The sequence below is a fragment of the Monodon monoceros genome, unplaced genomic scaffold (genome assembly GCF_005190385.1).
Source record: "Monodon monoceros isolate NGI ecotype Baffin Bay Population unplaced genomic scaffold, NGI_Narwhal_1 Super_Scaffold_8, whole genome shotgun sequence".
Classification (NCBI taxonomy): Eukaryota; Metazoa; Chordata; class Mammalia; order Artiodactyla; family Monodontidae; genus Monodon; species Monodon monoceros.
In genome coordinates this window covers 56147081-56168763 of record NW_021703785.1, presented here as the reverse complement: position 1 = coordinate 56168763, position 21683 = coordinate 56147081, and the positions used below count along the sequence as shown (strand labels likewise).

The 21683-nt window shown below is 35.8% G+C and overlaps 1 protein-coding gene across 2 annotated transcripts in view; it reads left to right on the top strand.

Moving 5' to 3' along the window:
* SUCLA2 (succinate-CoA ligase ADP-forming beta subunit) overlaps window positions 1-21683 on the top strand; it is a 48087-nt gene that overhangs the window by 10181 nt on the left and 16223 nt on the right. For both annotated transcript variants that reach the window (XM_029210445.1, XM_029210446.1), the window contains exons 3-6: window positions 6310-6409; window positions 6603-6765; window positions 16994-17122; window positions 20029-20167. In XM_029210445.1, the coding sequence (XP_029066278.1) occupies window positions 6310-6409; window positions 6603-6765; window positions 16994-17122; window positions 20029-20167 (531 nt within the window). The remainder of the gene's footprint in view (window positions 1-6309; window positions 6410-6602; window positions 6766-16993; window positions 17123-20028; window positions 20168-21683) is intronic.

Here is a 21683-nt window from a genome sequence, read left to right as displayed (position 1 = left end):
ACTCTAGGAGGTGGGTCAAAATGATCTTGCTGTGATTTATGTCATAGAGTGTTCTGCCTATGTTTTCCTCAAAGAGTTTTATAGCATCTGGCCTTACATTTAGGTCTTTAATCCATTTTGAGTTTATTTTTGTGTATGGTGTTAGGGAGTGTTCTAATTTCATTCTTTTACTCGTAGCTGTCAAGTTTTCCCAGCACCACTTATTGAAGAGGCTGTCTTTTCTCCATTGTATATTCTTGCCTCCTTTATCAAAGATAAGGTGACTGTGTGTGTGTGTGTGTGTGTGTGTGTGTGTGTGTGTGTGTGTGTGTGTGTGGGTTTATCTCTGGGCTTTCTATCCTGTTCCATTGATCTGTATTTCTGTTTTTGTGCCAGTACCATACTATCTTGATTACTGTAGCTTTGTATTATAGTCTGAAGTCTGGGAGCCTGATTCCTCCAGCTCTGTTTTTCTTTCTCAAGATTGCTTTGGCTATTCGGGGTCTTTTGTGTTTCCATACAAATTGTGAAATTTTTTGTTCTAGTTCTGTGAAAAATGCCATTGGTGGTTTGATAGGGATTGCATTGAATCTGTAGATTGCTTGGGTAATATAGTCATTTTCATAATGTTGATTCTTCCAATCCAAGAACATGGTATATCTCTCCATCTATTTGTATCATCTTTAATTTCTTTCATCAGTGTCTTATAGTTCTCTGCATACAGGTCTTTTGTCTCCTTAGGTAGGTTTATTCCTTGGTATTTTATTCTTTTTGTTGCAGTGGTAAATGGGAGTGTTCCTTAATTTCACTTTCACATTATTCATCATTAGTGTATAGGAATGCAAGAGATTTCTGGGCATTAATTTTGTATCCTGCTGCTTTACCAAATTCATTGATTAGCTCTAGTAGTTTTCTGGTAGCATCTTTAGGGTTCTCTATGTATGGTACCATGTCATCTGCACACAGTGACAGCTTTACTTCTCCTTTTCCGATTTGGATTCCTTTTATTTGTTTTTCTTCTTTGACTGCTGTGGCTAAAACTTCCAAAGCTATGTTGAACAATAGTTGTGGGAGTGGACAACCTTGTCTTGTTCCTGATCTTAGAGGAAATGGTTTCAGTTTTTCACCATTGAGAATGATGTTGGCTGTGGGTTTGTCATATATGGCCCTTACTATGTTGAGGTAAGTTCCCTCTCTGCCTACTTTCTGGAGGGTTTTTTTCATAAATGGGTGTTGAATTTTGTCGAAAGCTTAGAAAAACAATTCTTTTTATTCAGATTACAAGCAAGCTTCTTTTTATTCAGCAAAAGCCTTATGTAAATTCATACTACTTTTGCTGAAATTTTTGTTAATTAATGGTGTCTTGTAGTTTGAACCTGTCCATGGTAAAAGATGTACCTCATTTTAACCTTTAAAATTCTATGTATGTTAGAGGCTCTTAAGGGTCAAGACTTTAAGAAAACTCATGATTGTATTTCTGTAGTATTTCTTGCAAAGGCACTTTATTAACTACCTTCTTGAGATTCAATCTTATATATATGACCTAAATGTTAATTTCTAAAGAAGACCCAGCTAAGTAAGAAGGAAAATTTGGAAATGTAATTGAGAAAGTATAAGGTTTTCTTATCCTACCCTTCTGTCCTTAAGGATGAATTTCAGACCCTTGACTTTGTTCTTTTATTTTGTTAGTTTAATCTCTTGAGTGATGCATATTTTGTTTACCAGTTCTTTCCTTCTTAATAATGCTGAAGGCATAAACTGTTTTTCATACCACTGATTAAAGGGCCTGATTTAATGAAGTCAGTGAAAGCTAGTATTTCTTTTTTTATTTCCAAATTATTATAATTGGTTTTCTTAATTAGTTTTCCATGTTTTCTCATTTAGTCAAATTTCACTATTTTGTCAGAAAAAAATAATTTGTGTACAAACTTTTTCATAAAACGAGTAGGATTTATTCAGATGCCAGTTTCTTGATTTCTTTACTCATTGTAAAAATCTTTAATGATTTTTAGCTGTAGAAAAAGGAATAGTTAATATATATAGGATATACTGTAACTGTGAGTATTTCTGGCAAGTTCTCTGGAACCAGGACTTACAAGTAGTAAGGAGCAGGTAGGCAGCTCTGATTTTCAGCTCCTTGGAACAGAATGTATCTTGTTTATCTAGAAAGTGTGTCTTTGTCAAAGAAGGCTGCAAATGATGATTGTAGTATGGGAGTGGGATTAGTGACTAATAAGGACCTTTAAATCTAGAGGAGCAGAAATACTACTTTTTAAAAGATGTATTTCCTAGCTACTTTGAGGATGTTGAGACAGTTGTTTTTTTTTTTGTGGTGAGTCATTAATATCAGAAGATATTGATTATGGGATATAATTGCACAGGGTGTGATATGAGGTGCCCTAGAAATATACCTGGTTTTTTCCATCTAGCTAGCAATTCCCAGTGCTGACTTTGGCTAATTTTTGCTTCTCAGTTACTGCAAAATTCATAAAATGTTAATTCCCATTTATTTAAAAAGTCTTATCAAGCAATATACTAGGGCATAAATGCATTACAGGTGTGACAAACTATTGCTTGTCATTGTGGGTGGCAAGAGAAGCTGAGTTAACATGGAGACTGGGGCCACTGAACCCTATAGCTGGTAATTCCTCCCAAAATAGCTCTGACCTCTTTCCCCAGTATTCCCTACAAATTCTGTCATTTTCTCTGTGTGTCATAATGTGACAAAAGTTGGAAAACACTGTCCTGGAGGCAAGTTTCACCTGTTGTGAATAACTGAAGTTAGGGATGGAAGAATGGTTAGAAAGAAATCTAATTCCAATATTTTAAAAGACTATATGAGTCCACAAATGAAGGTTGATGAGCTGGAAGATCATGGAGAAGTTTCTGGAATGGATTATCAAAGGGATGGTTGTTACGCACAGAGAAATGAAGTAGTTATAATTTGGGGTCAGTTCTAAGAGCAGATTCCCACCTCCTTCTTGTAGTTACAAGAAAATATGATTTCAGTAAGGCATTTGGCAGAGTTCTTATGATTTCCCTATTGACTGTGGAAATACAGTTTGGATTCTAGTATAGTTAACATAGAATTTCTCTCTGGGTGAATAAACATGCAGAGGGTGTCAATTAATGAATGTCAGCCCAGAGGGAGATTTCTAATGGCATACAGTAGGACTTTGCCTTCTTTTTCCTTTTTCCAGTGTTTTATTAGATGACTGTAAATGAGGAATACTTACAACATTTGTGAATGACTAAAGCTAGGAGAGATGGTGAATATATTTTAAAGACAATCTTGGGATCCATAAACGATCTTGTCTGGCTGGAGCAAAGGGCGAAATCTAGCAAGAGTGATTTGCTCATCGTTGTATCTACAACTCCAGTGCAGTGTCTGGTATGTAGATGTAACTGTTGACTGAATTAATGGAATTGAATAAAATCTTTGTTTTAGTCAGTTGTCCTCAGATTTATCTTCTAATTCTTCTCCCTGTCTTGATAGTTGATGAGATTGTATGTCATTACTTTTTTTTGTTTTTCTTTTGTTGTGAAGGTCTTTTTTATTTTATTTTTTAAAAATTTATTTATTTATTTATTTAGGCTGTGTCAGGTCTTAGTTGAAGCACACGGACTTCTTAGTTATGGCATGTGAACTCTTAGTTGCGGCATGCATGCGGGATCTGCTTCCCTGGCCAGGGTGGACCACCAGGGAAGTCCCCGTGAAGGGCTTTTTTAGAAGGAATTTTTGAAGAATCATCTGTGCCCTTACGGAGTTTATTTTCTTAAAAAAAGAAAATTGACACTTTAGGGAAGAGCCTTCTTCTTATAAAATGTTTTTGAAAAAATAGAGATTCATTACTCTTACTTAATAGCTGAGTATGTTAAGTTCCTAGCTTAATTAATAGGAATGTTTGAATTTAGCCCAGCAGAGCACCAGTTTAACTGTTGTCCATTTTTACATTACATTTACACTGTTTGGATTATAGGTATCCTTTTTGGAGATAAATGAATATTGCTGAAGTACTAGAAAACTGACTTGACAGGTAACCAGAAACAGGTAGAATGACTAGTGGCTGCTCCTTTTAGTTCGGGCATGAACTCTCTAATTTGCCATAGTCCCTGAGACTACCTGTTGTCTTCTCAGTAAGAAAATTATTGTTACTTTTAAGGAAATTTCTAAACTTTCTCTAATCTTCATCTGATATTGGTTGTGGCACTTGGGAATGGTGGGGACTGTGGCAAATTGAAATGATGTCTTGTGTAAACAAGGCACTTGCGGTCAGTTCCATTTACAGGGCCCAGGATTTCCAGTTCTGTGTTTCTCAAGAGCAGTGGAAGATCTAGATTCATAAGAATTCTCTTGATTTCTAAATGTTCTTTTATTTATCATTCAGAAAATATTATGTGCTAGGAACCCTCCCAGGACCTTGCAAACATCAATGAACATAACAAAGATTCTGCCCTCCTGGAGTCTGTGTTTTAGTGGGGGAGCAAAACAAAAATGATAAACATGGGAAGATTATATGTTATGATTCGAAGGTGATGACTTCTATGGAAAAAAATGAGCGGGCTAAGGGGGATTGGTCATGGGTGGGCAGTTGGTAGTGTTAAGTAGGGTGATCAGGGTAAGTCTCATGGACAATTTAGACTTAAAGAAAAACTGAAAGGGAATGAGGACCTTTCCCAAACAGATACCTGGATGAAGAGTATTCAGGGAGAGAGGGAGCATCAGTGCCAAGTCCTAAAGGAATGGAGGGACATGCCCAGGAACAGGAAGATTAGAGTTGCTGGTGTGGGGTGAACAATGAAGAGGTCATGATACAAAGGGCAAGGGTGCTGGGGGATTACACAGGGCCTTGAGGCCATTGTAGGGACTGTGGCTTTAACTCTGAGTGAAGTGGGCATTCAGTGCAAGGTTTTAAGTAGAGGAGTTATATGCGCACTTTGGCTGCTGCTTTGAGAATATTCTTTTGGGGACAAGGGTAATCTAGGTGAGATGTAATGGTGGCTGGGACCAGGGCCTAAAATGGAGGTGATGAAGAGTGGTCAAGGTTCTAGATACATTTTGAAGGTGGAACCACTATGATTTCCTGACTGAATGGATGTGGAGTATGAGAAAGAGGGTTTTTTTTTAAAAAGAAACTGCCTGGACTGATTCACAGGGCTGTCTTCTGACTTAAGTGTACACTTCCAGTGTGGACACATTTATATCATTAATTTTCTAAACGTTTTGTAGTAATTGTTTGTTAACTTTTGGTCATTTCTTATTTGTTTGATCACAAGCTATTTGTTACCTCCTTGATCAGCTCTCGTTCAGCTTGGTATATGTGCGTTAGAGAGTGGCCTTTCCCCAGTAGTAGAATTCCCATCTTTAGCCTATTCAGATACACATTTATGGAGTGGTGGTTATATCCCAGGAACTGCTTTGTGCTAGGGATACAACGAATAAGACAATGTCCTTAACCCTGACCTCAAAGGTTAATTGTTTTTCATAATGTAATATTGGTGTTACACTGCTAGTATGGGCAAAATACCATGAGAAGTGACATGAGGAGGCTTTGAAATTCTGCCTGTCTCGGGAGACAGAATGCCCCTCTAAGATGTATTGCTCTGGGTCATGAAGAGTAGTACCTAGGCTTAAACAGCTAGTTTGGTAATTTTCTTCAGCATGTTAGAAAGGGGAAGAAAAGAGACAGACCAGTTTACCTGTTAAAGAAGAAAAATTCAGAGTATTTCTTAAAAAATGTTTTAAAGACTTAGAAGTGTAACATTCTAGAATCTTTTGATAAACATACCTTAACTCCTGATAGTCCTCTTACAACAGTACAGCTCAAGAATGTATATTAACAGGACTTTCTGTTAGTGGGACAATGTGAATTGGTATCAATAGTGGCACTTTCCCTGAAAGTCATGGTATAGTTCTACTCAAAGCAGCATTTATAACTCAAATTGTCATAGTGTAGTAAGTTTACATATCAATAGAGGGAAGAAATTGTTAGGAAGACATTTGACCCTCAATTTTGTACTTTTAGTACCTTGCAAAGTACTAGATATTTAAAGTATCAGGGAAAGGTAAAATTATTTTCAGTATGCTTTAAGAAATGGCTTAATATGAGTGGCTCATTTTTTTAAGTTTGTGGGTCTTTAGGTGGTGAATGTTTTAGTGTTCTAATCTAGAAAATATATATACATGGAATGCCTCCTTTTTTGACATTGTGGGTAAATGAGACTTTACTACATTTAATAACACTGCTTAATATGTATTTTTAATAACAAAATATTCTGTTTTGCATGCTGCTCCATGCTTTGTATCTAATAGAAGTGTTTTTCTTCTAGGTTCAAAAGATGTTGTGATAAAGGCACAAGTTTTAGCTGGTGGTAGAGGAAAAGGAACATTTGAAAGTGGCCTCAAAGGGGGAGTGAAGATAGTTTTCTCGTAAGTTATGTTTTACACATACAGACACCATTATTAAAGAAAACAATGTAAATTTGTAAAAGATGCCCCTTATTATTGAATTGATAAAAATACTGAGATTTAAATATTAGATGAGGTAAGATTTTGACTGTCATGTGCTTTTATTTTTCTCAGTCGGAGGAGAAAAGAGTTTGAGTTCTTTTTCTTATTTTAGTCCAGAAGAAGCAAAAGCTGTTTCCTCACAGATGATTGGGAGAAAGTTGTTTACCAAGCAAACAGGAGAAAAGGGCAGAATATGCAATCAAGTATTGGTTTGTGAGCGAAGATATCCCAGGAGAGAATACTACTTTGCTATTACAATGGAAAGGTCATTTCAAGTGAGTAATTGTAGACATGATACATTTAGGATGATCTTATTACATTCAAGTTCAAAAGTTGATTATAGGAAGGGTTAAAAAGGTATGGTCCATAATCTATTTGTATATGTCATGGGAACAATATTTTTATGTCATTTTTAAAAACCAACATGATTAATGCCATCAGACTTAATACTATAATATTGTGGTAATAAAAACTGTAGGCAAAACCATGCTGAAATAAAATCCACAGAATTTCCGAATTGTTAATTTGCTAAGAGCAGCTTAAATCATTTCTGATTCACCTTTAGATTCCATAGACTGAGAAAATAATTTCTAGCACAGTAAGGTATTCTAACCAAAGAGAAAGTCTCTGGAACCACTAAGAGAATGTGTATCCCTGGCTTCATCTTTTTCTTTTTCAACCTCTTTGTATTTTTGATAGTTTGCGGTTTGTTTCACAAGAGGATTTGATACTTGGTAAGTTCAAGGATGGCATTCAATAGGAAACAGTATGCTTCTAAGGAGCATAACCTTATTCTGCTCTGCTCTCTTTATGGAACTTAGAATGCTAGCAATGAACTTAAGGCATCACATGAAGAGAAAATTCCTTCATAGACCTAGGGCTTGGAAAGGGCATTGACAGTGATTTTATGGTGTAATTATCTGGCTTTTTGAGTGCATTGGTTAACTTTTATGAGCTGAATCTGTGTAGTAACTAGCTTGTCTTTTGAAGCAGGCTGGGTACATATTTGGTAGCCCTAGTCAGGATTTGATGTAGAACATCACTAATTACGTAATTAGTAATGTAACAAAAATTTTAAGGGGTCATGAAAATGTTTTCTTATATAAAACAGCTCTTTTAAAAATAGCTATTTTCCATATTGTGATTTTTTTTTTACAGTTCATTAAGTTTTCTTGTAATGTTTGAGTGATATTATAAAATATCTTTTGTAACTTTGAATTTTTATAAGAAAGTATTTTTTAAGGTATAACACTAGATGGTAGTAAAAACCCGCTCAGAATATAAGATTAAAGAACATTGTTTTGTTCGTAAGTGATGTCTTTACCTCTGTAGGTTTCTTTATGTGATAGAATTTAGTTTTGTAAGTTACTTTAGAAATCCCATGACAATAACCTTATATATTACAAATATTTGCAAAAATTATGTTTTTACAAATTCATTTATTTTCACTACATTTTCTTTTCCTTTTCATTGATGTTATATATCAACATCTATCATTTTGTTAGTTATTAATGTTTTTACTTTCTGTTATAGCCAGGAACAAGGTGTATGTGCCTGGACAGTTTGAGATATGAGTCCTGTAATATTGCACAGAGTAGCTCATCTTGATTAGAATAAATGTAGCAAACTGAATATGTGTTATTAAAGATATGAATATAACACAGTGAATATATTGTATTAAAGATATGTTAAAGCATTAGGAAAAATGATCAAATTTGAATTCATTTTAAGAACTTGAATTTTTGGAGAACTCTGAGTCTTATTAAGGAAAAATGTTTTTATTTCATTTGCACAAGTAATATATAGTTGTAATAATTCATGCTAAAAATTCAGTAGTACTAGTTGAACTATCTGGCCAAAGACATTATAATGTGCTTTGATGCTATCATATTAGGCCAATGTGGAGTTGGTTGGTGTTACTTCTGGGGTAAAAAGAACTATTTTGGGATTCCCTCTGGACAGGTTCTTATTAAACGACAAAAAATAAGTCGGCTATTTAAAAAGAAAAGCTCATTTTGATTGAATTAAAGTCATATGCTTAGGACTTAACTGATCTTTTTTTTTTTAATATGTGGGCTTAAAAAAAAAAACTTTATTTATTTATTTTTGGCTGCGTTGGGTCTTGGTTGCTGTATGCAGGCTTTCTCTAGTTGCAGTGAGTGGGGGCTACTCTTTGTTGCCGTGTGTGGGCTTCTCATTGCGGTGGCTTCTCTTGTTGAAGAGCATGTATGGTACACGGGCTTAGTAGTTGTGGCGCACGGGCTTAGTTGCTCTGTGGCATGTGGGATCTTCCCGGACCAGGGCTTGAACCCGTGTCCCCTGAATTGGCAGGTGGATTCTTAACAACTGCGCCACCAGGGAAGTCGAGGACTTAACTGATCTTTAAAAATTGCTTTTGTTGCTTATCTGTTTTCAGAAGATGAATCATAAACTCTGCTGGTATTCTTTGTATGTATTGCATCAGGAAGCCTGGGCAGATATGTACCATGGGGTTGACATGCCAAAAAAAAAAAATCAATTTAAATTCCTATTCTGTGTTTTGGTACTTTTTAAAAATCAGATTTCTTAACATTTTCCCAGTGCCTGTTGGGAACTTCTGGACTGAGACAAATCTGATTTAACAAATCACATTTGCTGCTTTATTTTCCTAGTAAAACATTGCAATCTGCTGTAAATGAATGGTACGTTTAACTGTGTCAGTTTTTTACTTTGCTTGGATTAAATATAAAATGTGCTGTGAGAATTCCAAATTTTATTTTCCATACTTTTCTTAAAAAGAGATACTTATTTTAAGTGGCCTCTTTGTCATATGATTTTAAATTCAAATCCATTTTAAGGCAAAACCTTTTGTAAGACCAACAAGAAAAGAGGAATTTAGGTTAAGAAAGTGAAAATAGCATTATTAATTTATTTGAAATTACAGTTCTTTGCTAGAACTTAAATTGTTGTGAAAGCTTATTACTAAGATTTAAAAGTTAAAACCAAATCATTTAAACAGAAGCACCAGTTCATTCAGCAGTCATGATCATATGCAAAACTACAGTCATTGTTTTAACTGATCTCTATTTTATTTACCTATGTAAGCTTTCTTCTGACTAATTGGCTATAAATTTTGGGGTTTCTTTCTAGTTGGTCAGGGAATTAGTACAAAGAGAATTTGTTCACTTTCTTTTATATATTTATTATTTCATATGTATTTTTTTTTAGACTTTTCTCTAACTTACAGCGAACTCTTGGAGATCTAATCATTGCTTTAGTGAGAAACGTTTTTCCCCCAGTAGTGCTGCCTTTTATGTGGCTCTTCACTTCTCTTATCAGTAGATATGAAAAGAAAAGGACAGTAAAACTAGAATAAAATGTTCAAATACTTTAAAAGTTTGTTGATTCTACCTTTTCAGTTGAATAAAATTGTATTTGGGGGTTATCTGTAGATTAATTTACTTATATTTTACTTCAATAGCATGACAGTAGATTCATTTATCTGTATTTTACTTTAATAGCATGATAGTAGTTGATAGATTCTTCTTAAATCTGAGTTTTTTCCTCTCTCTTTAGATCTCTTTAAAAGCTTATAATTTTGAATTGCCTTTCATGGGGAAAATGAAGAATACCTTTTCATTTGAAGTTTATAGAGAAAGTAAAAATTAGACTTTAATTTCAAACATTTCCCTTGACTTAAGCTTGCCATTGTTCTCTTCTTTAGTCTCATAAACGCACAACGAATTCTTCTATTAAATATTTTTTGTGTTTGTTGCGGTGAGCTCTGACACCAAGTAACCAGAATTGAGCCAGACTTCACAGGTTAAGGGCACAGTCCTCCACATGACTGCCCTCACTTCAGACATCAGCCTCAAGTTTGGGGGTCCCCAGGTCACCCTCACTTCTGACGAGCTGGCAACAAGTTTGGGAATTCCTAGTACCCCTCAGGTTTCATAATTTGCTAGAATGACTCACAGAACTTAGGAAAATACTACACTTGTGATTACAGTTTTACTATTGCCAAAGGATACAAATCAGAACCAGCAAAATGGACAGATGATGCATAGGGCAAGGTCTGGGAGAGTCCCAAGCATAAAGTTTCCATTTGCTTCAGGGATGTGTCACCCTCCTGACATATTGATATGTGACAATACACAGAATATTGGCAACCACAAAAGCCCACTGAGTTTCTAGTCGAGTTGTTTTTATTTTTTAAGTTGTGGTCAAAACATAGAATATGAAATTTACTATCTTTAACAGCTTTTATGTGTACAGTACAATAATGTTAACTTTGTGCATATTGTTTTACAACAGATCAAGGACATTTTCCATCTTGTGAAACTGAAACTCTGTATCCATTGAAAAACACCTTCCCCTTTATCCCTTCCTTCAACTCCTGGCAACCACCATTCTTTCTGTTTGTAAGATTTTGATTATTTTAGATACCTCATATCAGTGGAATCATGCAGTATTTGTCTTTTTGCGATTGGTTTATTTTGCTTATCATAATGTCCTCAAGGTTCATCTATGTTGTAGCATATGTCAAGATTTCTTTACTTTTAAAGAATGAATAATATTCCACTGTATGTGTGTACATTATTTTCTTTATCTTTCATCTGTTGGTGGACATCCAGGTTTCTTCTGTCTCTTGGCTATTATGAATAATGTTGCAGTTAACATGGGCATGGAAGTATCTATTTGAGGTTCTGTTTTCAGTTTTTTTGGATATATACCCAGAAGTACGATTGCTGGATCGTATATTGAAGTTTTTGAGGAACCTCCATACTGTTCTCTACAGTGAGTCCACTATTTTACATTTCTGCCAACAGGGTACAAGAGTTCCATTTTCTCCACTTTCTCACAAACACTATTATTATTATTGACAGAAATTATCCTGATGGGTATGAGGTTATATTGTGGTTTTGATATGCATTTCCCCAATGATTAATAATATTGAGTACCCTTTCACATGCTTGTTGGCCATTTGTATGTTGTTATGGACTGAATGTTTATGTCTCCCCCCAAATTCATATATTGAAGCCCTAACTGCCAATGTCATGGAACTGTGTAACTGGAAGAGTTTTGAGGTGCATGCTAGAAAAAGCTGAGATTGCCATGAAAGGACTTTTAAAGTTGATTCTGGTGAGGACTCAGAAAGAAAAAAGTAGAGATACAGAGAAAGCTTCCATCTTCTTAGAGATTATATAAATAATCATGAACAGAATGTTGGTAGAAGTATGGATGGTAAAGACCATTCTGGTGAGGTCTCAGAAATGAAGAACATGTCTTCAGATGATGCAAAAAAGATGATCCTTGTTGTAAAGTGGCAAAGAATTTGACTGAATTGTATTCATGTTCCAGTGTTTTGTGGAAGGTAGAACTTGGGAGTGATGATATTAAATATTTAGCTGAGGAGATTTTTTTAACAAATTTATTAATTTTAAAATTTTTGGCTGCTTTCGGTCTTCGTTGCTGTGCATGGGCTTTCTCTAGTTGCGGCGAGTGGGGGCTACTCTTCATTGCGGTGCACAGGCTTCTCATTGCGGTGGCTCCTCTTATTGCAGAGCACTGGCTCTAGGGGCGCAGGCTTCAGTAGTTGTGGTGTGCAGGCTCAGTAGTTGTGGCTCGCGGGGTCTGGAGTGTGGGCTTAGTTGCGCTGCAGCACGTGGGATCTTCCTGGACCAGGGCTCGAACCCATATCCCCTGCATTGGCAGGTGAATTCTTAACCACTGTGCCACAAGGGAAGTCCCAGCTGAGGAGATTTCTAAGCAAAGTATTGAAGGGGTGGCTTCATTTCTCCTTACTGCTTATAGTAAAACTTGAGAAGAGAGAAATGAATTGAAGAAGGAATTATTAAGCAAAAAGGAATCAGAATTTAAACGTTTGGAAAATTCTCACCCTGCCTATATTGCAAAAAACTAGAAAGCTATTTGGAATATAATTATGAAGGGTGTGGCTGAAGAACCATTTGATAAGGAGAGTAGTATGGGTGTGAACCATGAATTGTGAGAAATAAATGTCTGTTGTTTAAGCCACCCAGTCTGGTATTTTGTTATAGCATCCTAAGCTAAGATGTGTATTTCCTTTGGAGAAATGTCTGTTCAAGTCTTTTGCCGATTTTTAAATTGGGTTGTTTGGTTTTCTGGTTGAGTTGTAGTTCTTTATATATTCTGAATATTAATCTCTCACATACAGTTTGCATATATTTTCTCCCACTCTCTAGGTTGCCTTTTTGTTGATTGTTTCTTCTGCTGTGTAGAAGTTTTAAAGTTTGATATAGTCCCATTTGTATAGTTTGCTTTTGTTGCCTGTGATTTTCTCTTATTCAAGAAATTATTGCCAAATCCCATGTCATGAATCTTTTCCCCTGTGTTTTCTAGGAGTTTTACAGTTTCAGGTCTTACATTTAGGTCTTTCATCCATTTTGAGATAATTTTTGTATGTGTATAAGGTAAGGGTCTAACTTCATTATTATGCATGTGGTATCTAGTTTCCCTAATACCATTTGTTGAAGAGCCTGTCGTTTCCGCATTGTGTAGCCTTGGTACCTTTGGAAGACCATTTGACCATATATATGAGGATTTATTTCTGGGTTCTCTATTCTGTTCCATTGAGGTCTGTCTTTATGTCAGAACCATACTGTTTTGATTACTATAGCTTTGTAATATGTTTTGAAATCAGGAAGTAAGAGGCCTCCAGCTTTGTTTTTCTTTCTCAAGATATTTTGGTTATTCAGGGTCCTATGAGATTCCATGTGAATTTTAGGATTTTTTTCCCCTATTTTTGCAAAAAAATGGATAGTGGAAAAAAGATTGTATTGGGGAAAAAATACCATTAGGATTTTAATAGGGATTGCATGGAATCTGTAGATTGCTTTGCGTAGTATTGGACATTCTAATAATATTAAGTCTTCCAATCCATGAACACAGGATGTTTACTTATTTGTGTCTTCTTCAGTTTCATTCAGCGTTGTTTTGTAGTTTTTAGTGTACAAGTCTTTTGTCTCCTTGGTTAAGTTTATTCCTAACTATTTTATTCTTTTTGACTCTATTATATCAATAAATTGGATCATTGTCTTAATTTCCTTTTTAGATTGTTCATTGTCAGTGTATAGGGATGCAAGGCATATTTGTGTGTTGATTTTGTGCTGTAACTTTGCTGAACTCATTTATTCTTAGCCAGTTTTTGGGGGGATTCTTGAGAGTTTTGTATATGCATGATCATATCATCTGTGAATAGAGGTAATTTTATTTCTTCCTTTCCTATTTGGGTGCTTTCTGTTTCTTTCTCTTGTCTGGTTGCTCTAGCTAGGGCTTCCAATACTATATTGGATAAAATGGTGAGAATGGGCATCCTTGCCTTTTTCCTAATCTTAGAAGGCAAGCTTTTAGTTGTTCACCATTGAATATGATGTTGGTTGTAGGCTTTTCATGTGTGGCCTTTATTATGTTGATGTAGTCCTTCTCTTCCTAGTTTGTTGAGTGTTTTTATGAAAGGGTGTTGAATTTTTTCAAATGCTTTTTCTGCAGCAATTGAGATGGTCATGTGGTTTTTTTGACCTTGATTCTATTAATGTGGTGTGGTACACTGATTGATTTTCCTATGTTGAACCATCCTTGCATTCCAGGAATAAACCCCCTTTGATCATGATATATAATCCTTTTAATGTGTTATTGAATTTGGTAGGCTAGTATTTTGTTAAGAGTTTTTGCATCAATATTCATCAGGGGTATTGGTAAGTAGTTTTCCTGTAGTATCTTTGTCTGATGTTGTAACAGGGTAATGCTAGCCTCATGGAATGAGTTCGGCAGTGTTCCCTCCTCTTCAGTTTTCTTTTTTTTGGGAATAGTTTGAGAAAGATTCGTGGAATTCTTCAGTGAAGCCATCTCGTCCTGGGCTTTTCTTTGTCGGGAGGTTTTTGATTACTCATTCAATCTCTCTGTTACAGCTCTGTTCAGATTTTTTATTTCTCCATGGCTCAGTCTTGCTAGATTGTATGTTTCTAGGGATTTATTTCTTCTAGGTTACCCAATTTGTTGGTGTTTGATTGTTCATAGTAGTCTCTTATGGTCCTTTTCACTTCTGTGGCATCAGTTGTAATGTCTCCTCTTTCACTACTGATTTTTGTTATTTGAATCTTTTCTATTTTTCTTAGTCTAGCTAATGGTTAGTCAATTTTGTTGATCTTTTTAACAAACCAACTCTTAGTTTTGCTAATTTTTTTCTGTTTTTTAAAAAATTTTCTATTTCATATGTTTCTGCTTTAATCTTTATTATTTCCTTCCTTTTGCTAACATTGGGTTCAGTTTGTTCTTCTTTTTCTACTTCCTTGAGTTGTTAAAAAGAAAGCCATGAGTTGGGTGCTTTCCTCCAACTTTGGTGAGCTGTGTTGGCTTCTATCTATAGTATTACAAGTTCTCTGGTGCTGTCACAAGCTGCTGAGCTTTATTTTGTTCTCAGTGCCTCTCCCCCACAAGACATTCAGAGTTTGCAGGTTCGCTGTTAGCCCTCCAAGTCAGGTGAGACAGAAACCAGCTCCTTGGACAGACCCCTGAAAAGCAGAAATGTTAGATGCACATTTCACTCTTCTCTTTCCCTCCCAAGGGGGAAGCCCCACATTGGGCTATTTCTCGGATATTGAGCTGTGTTGGCTTGGGGGAGGGGCTCACTTAGATGAAATAAAATGACTTTTCTTACCCATTTCCTTGCAGTTGAACTTGCTTGGAGTACTGCAACTTCTTAACTGTTTTCTGGTTTTCTCTAATAGGCATTTGGGGTCATATATTGTTGTTGTTAAGTTAGTGTTTCTGTGGGAGAGCAAAATCTGGGGCTTTCTTTTCCACCATCTTGCTGACCCTGATGTCCAGAGTATTTTTGGGTAGTGGCAGTGGGGGTGTGCAGGGGTTATGAAGTAGGAATGGTTGACTGAATCATTGCCCACTAAGTTAAACTTAATCTCCAGGCCTCCTTCCCTCTTGGAAGTGTAGGCTGATATCATGTGGCTCAAAGCTCCAACCTTCTAATCACATCATTAGTCTTTCTGACCTGGTCAGTGCCCACCTGAGTCATCTCCTTTGTATTATCTAGGGGTCCATTGTGAGTCACCTCATTAACATAAACTCTCAGATGTAGGGGAGGGTTTAGAAGTTGCCTCCCATGCACTGGGGACAAAGGCCAGCCAAATTCTTTATTACACATGTATATTGAAATCTAGTCAGGCAGTATAAAATTTAAAAGGTACAAAGATGTACAGGGAAATACAAATCTTCCACCCATCCTTGTTCCTCAACCACCCAGTTTTTCTCCTGGAGGGCTGATACTTAAACCTTTTTTTGCCTAAATAACAGTTAACTCTCTTTAAAAAATTATAAATTCCACCACCACCACCCCCACCACCACCACCCTGCCTCCCCCACCCTGGTCCCTTTGGCTATTGCCATATTTTGAGGATTTGAAAGACTGTATTGTTCTCCAAACAGTAATGAATATAATATTATTCCTTTACATTATACCTTGAAATGAATTTGTTACTGAAACACTTAGGTACTGGGATAGAAAAGTGAAATTAGTCTTTTGAGGTTTTTTTTTTCTGGATTAAGAATAATATATTCACTGTAGAAATTTTTTTTAAAATAGTGACACATAAAATAACGAAAGTCTTATCATTTAATGTTTTATTTCTTATCTTTTTTCTGCTTGTGTGAATAGTGGGAGGGTGCATATTTAAGCACACTTTATGTTAAAAAAAACACAGTTGAGAATAGAATCTAAGGTTTTGTATCATTTTTTCCCAGATTACACTGCTGAGATCATTTTCCTTTCCAGATGCATTAAATAATCTTTAGTAGCATGGTTTTACCATTTCCTTGTTTTTGCATGTTAAGATTATTTCTGGTTTTGTGCATAAATTAGCAAATCTATTAGATAATTTTACTTTGTTTTTTCTTGATTGATTTTAGAAGACTTAAAAGTTAACTTAATTGTTTGGTATTTATCATCTTACCTTCTTATATTGCTCATGATAATAGCCAGAGCTATTCTTTCAAGGTAGGTAGCTTTCTTTTTTACTGACTTCTAGTAGGGCTAGAGCTTATAAAATCAGGACCTTTTGTTCATTAGGCTTTCCCTATTAAATATCAGTAAACTGTTTTATGATTTTTTTAATGTTCTTTAAACAATACTTTAATGTCCCTTCAGTTCTTGTGAAAAATGCATAGGTTATATTTCACATATGTATATGATTATATTAAGTTGTTTGGTATACATTTGTATCTGTTTTTAATCTTTTTCCCTCACAGGTGAGCCATTGTCTTCCTCTTCCTTTTCACTTCTTTTCCATTATTTCAATTGAACACTTGGGGGGGCATTGTGCAGGTGATGCAAGGATAAATTCTCAAGGGAATTTAAAAATAGTGGGGAGTGATAGATGTATAAGTCTGATAGTGTACACAAATAGATTTTAAGATTTTATTGACGGTTCCAAAATAAAATCTAGATATTTTGGCTGTTTCCCCTCCTGCTAGGGTCCTGTATTGATAGGAAGTTCTCAAGGTGGTGTCAACATTGAAGATGTTGCTGCTGAGACTCCTGAGGCCATAGTTAAAGAACCTATTGATATTGTAGAAGGCATCAAAAAGGAACAAGCTGTTCGGGTATGTTGTACTCCGAAACATTTCTAGCTTTTGATTGGATAATTACAACCCTTAAAGAGAATTAACTGTGTAAGTGAAGTGATTGACAAAACTTCTTAAAAATTTTTTTTGAGTGTCAAGGCATGTTAATATGTAGTTTGAAATTGCAACTTTTTAGAAGTATCTAAAGAGTTTTTCTTCATATCCTTCATAAATATTTTACTATGTATCTTTAAAAGATAAGGATTCTTTTAAAATAGCCACTATACCATTCCATTCCTAGTAAAACTAACTATAACTTCTTAATATCATCACTTACCCAGTCATTCAAATTCCCTAATTGTCTCAATTTTTTTTTTTCTTTTACAGTTTGAGTTGGGATCCACATAAGTTCTTTCATTGTGGTTGGTTAATAGGTCTCATAGGTCTTCTTCTAGTTTATAGGTTTCCTTTCCCTCACTTTCTTCATTTTCTTTCATTTTGTTGAAGAACCTGGGATAATTATACTTTATTGTTTTTCATAGTCTGGATTTTACATCCCCATGGTGGCATTTAACATGTCCTATCCCCCCTTTATTTCCTGTAAGTTGTATGGAATGGTAGGGACACTGTCTCATATATCCCTACGATAGATCAGTGGTTTTATTTTTGGGGGGTTTTATGGACGCTTTTAAGAATCTGTTTAAAGCTGTGGACTTTCTCTCAGTGTATGTACATACTCGGTAAATTTTGCCTACAGTTTCACTAGTTTTCTGTACCATCCTTCTTGTGTGCCTCTTCCTCCCATTCGATTCCCACCCCACCCAGAAAAAGCCCCCCAAAAGAAAAACTTAACCATGAAGTTTAGTATTATGGCCTGTGAGAGTTGCTTGTTAATGTTTGTAATACTGCTATTAAATTGTTTAGCTTATATATAAAAAATGAGTGACCCATCTTAAAAAGAAGTTTGAATATTAAAGTTTGAATGAAATTAACATCTCTTATTAGGAAACTGTCAAAAGAAGCTTATGGTATTGAAGTACAGTAGAGCAGGAACTTTGACTGATACAAAGATTTCCCTGCTAAAGCATGAAGAAAGTCATTTGGGCAAGTGAATGGTATAAATGTTTAAAGGGGACAGAGATTTGATTCATTAGGTAGTTATGTGAGAGTGATGACTGGAGACTTAAATTTAAATGAGAAAGAAAACACTTGATTTACAAGAATACTTGAAGGAATAATCTACTAAGATTGTACCTTTTTGAGTGATGGATGAACAGAAATAGTTCCCAGCACAGTGCTAGACAAACTAATTTCATACTGGGCTGATCAGAATTCTTTTGTAATTCTCAGGTGTTTACATTTAAAACAGTAGATTGTAACCTAGTGAAAATCTTTCTAAATGAAATGGTACTTTATTTCTCATTATTCTTTTTTTTGAAATGTTTTAACCCAAAATTACATTTCTTAGTTTGATCATCCACTTTATTTTCATTTAATTATTTGCATTTGTCTTCTTGCAAGAATCACATTCACTTTCAAAGAATTTAATATTTTCTGTTATTGAAAGTCAGATGTATTGTAGCCTTAGATAGCAATTGGAAGAGAGGAAAAAACTACTCCATAGGTTTCCTGATCAGCTGCAACAGTTAGGATAAGAAAAGAGACATGTGGCTTCTATACCAGTGGTTCAGAATTGCTTATACAACTTTAAAATATTATGGAGTTTTGGTCCACTATAGAACTTGTGAACCACAACTTCTGGGTTGAGACCTTGGTGTATGCATTTTTAAAAAAGCTCTTCAGGGCTTCCCTGAAGAGCACAGTGGATAAGAATCTGCCTGCCAATGCAGGGGATACAGTTTCGATCCCTGGCCCGGGAAGATCCCACATGCCACAGAACAACTAAGCCCATGCGCCACAACTACTGAAGCCCGCGTGCCTAGAGCCCGTGCTCCGCAACAAGAGAAGCCACCGCAATGAGAAGCCCGTGCACCGCAACGAAGAGTAGCCCCTGCTCGCCACAACTAGAGAAAGCCCATGTGCAGCAACGGAGACCCAACGCAGGCAAAAATAAATAAATAAATATTGAAAGGGGAAAAAAAGCTCTTCAGGTATATTTAGGGAGGAATCTCTGCTCAAGACTGTAAACTTTTCTACTAGATTAGAAGCTTAAGTACCTGTATATCTTTTGAATCTAGCATATATTAGGTGTTCAGTAGATTTTTGAATGAATGGGATAATACTTGTTTGACTGGATGTGTCTTCATTGCTTGGTAGACACTCTTCATAAATTACCTAAAATGTAAAATAGGGTGAGTTAATATTTTGGCCATTGGACCATTTGCATTATCAGTCTGCCTTTTATATGTAGTTTTAATAAAATATAAGTCTCTATTTTCAGTTTAGGTTGGCCATAAGGCTTAGTGGTAGTATGGAGGCTATGGAATAACACAGGAACAGGAATTGAGGCGAATGACAAGTCATTTGACCTCTCTGAATCTCTTTCTTTTTTTTTTTTTTGCGGTACGTGGGCCTCTCACTCTTGTGGCCCCTCCCATTGTGGAGCAAAGGCTCCGGACGCGCAGGCTCAGCGACCATGGCTCATGGGCCCAGCCGCTCTGCTGCATGTGGGATCTTCCCGGACCGGGGCACGAACCCGTGTCCCCTGCATCGGCAGGCAGACTCTCAGCCACTGCGCCACCAGGGAAGCCCTGAATCTCTTTCTTTGTAAAATGGGCATACTACCTGCTTTGTGAGGATTTTGAATAAAAACTTTTGTTTAACCATTTAGTGATAGTAGATGCTATTTTAGTGATTAATGTTTGACCATAAATGAGTCATGTTTATTATTTAAATGATAAACTACAAGGTTTTTTATTTGTAATAATTTAATGTTGACTGGATGTATACAGCATTCCTATAATAAAGAGACAAATTAATTTCAGCTTGCACAGAAGATGGGATTTCCAGCCAATATTGTGGATTCTGCAGCAGAAAACATGATCAAGCTTTACAACCTTTTTCTGAAATATGATGCAACCATGGTAGAAATAAATCCAATGGTAGAGGATTCAGACGGAGCTGGTAAAGTATCTTTTATCAAACCTTGATTGTCTGTTTATCCACTTATCATATTCTTCACTGAGGAAGTTGAACTCATAAGGAAGTGAACTCATTTCTATGTAGAAGCTTATTTTATAATGAAAAGAGTGAATGTGAACAAATATTAAAGAGACCCTTTAAAACAAACACCTTAAATATATATTTACGTACACACAGAGGGGTTAAAGCTGCACTGTATGGCAGCTACCAGTCACATGTGGCAGTTAAAATTAATTGAAATGATATAAGATTAAAATATTTCTCAGTTGCACTAGTTACATTTCAAGTGCTCTGTAGCCCCATGTATTGGACTGCTTTGTATTGGACAGCACACATAAAGAACAATTTCATCATTGCAGAAATTTCTGTTGGGCAGTGATGGATTAGAGTATCCACTACAGTAGTGAATAAATAGTTGTAGTTTTGGGGAATTAGCCATTTTAGTCTCCGCAGGTTTCAAACTTTAGAGACACCATGATTGTTATTGTACAAAGTGTGTATTCTGACGCTAGAGTCATTTAATATTAGGGAAGTAAGATTAGCTTGTCACTTTGACAGCTTTTCTTTTACGTATGTTTAAAAGGGAAATCAGGTTTTGAATTATCATGCCTTCCATGTATAGTTTTTCTAAAAATATAAGTTGCTTTATTGTAGCCTAAATTTTTCTTGATATTTTACATTAATTGCTTCTGTTGCTGTAATTTGTTTGATTTTGTTTCAAGTCTCTGGACATTTCTAATCTTCTTAAGCATTTGTAGATCTCTTTCACTTTTATACTTCTAATTAGTTATATTCATTATTATAGAAGTCAATTTTTAGCTGGTCATTTATATGGTTGTATAAAGAAAAATGAGTAAATTTTCTTGTGATTGTAGAGGTAGTTTATAAAACTAAAAATAATTAAATTTTTTTAAAGAGTGAGGGCTGATGCACATTTTAAAAATGCAATGTCCAGTGAAGGAGAATTATCTGTATGAAGCCGATATTTTTTTTTAAGGGAGGCAGTTCTTACCTATTTATTCTTTTAGATTGGCATTACTTAATCCTTTGTGGGTCAAGGACAAATTTTAAGAAATGCAATGAAAATTGCATGAAAGTGAGTAACCCTCACCAAGGAGTCTGCACCAGTGTTCCCATGTGTGCATGTGCATATGCACTGTTTTTCATGCAGTTTAGGGGTTCTCAAACTCCTTGAAGCCTTTGGTCCTGCATTTGGTACTTGGATGTCAAATTACTAACTCCTATTGCTAGGCAACCTTTAGAATCCTTTTGTCAGGTTTCAAAACCGATCATTCTGGAATTTTTTTTTTTTTTTTTTTTGCTGTACGCGGCGCGGGCCTGTCACTGTTGTGGCCTCTCCCGTTACGGAGCACAGGCTCCGGACGCGCAGGCTCAGCGGCCATGGCTCACAGGCCCAGCCGCTCCGCAGCATGTGGGATCTTCCTGGACCGGGGCATGAACCTGTGTCCCCTGCATCAGCAGGTGGACTCTCAACCAC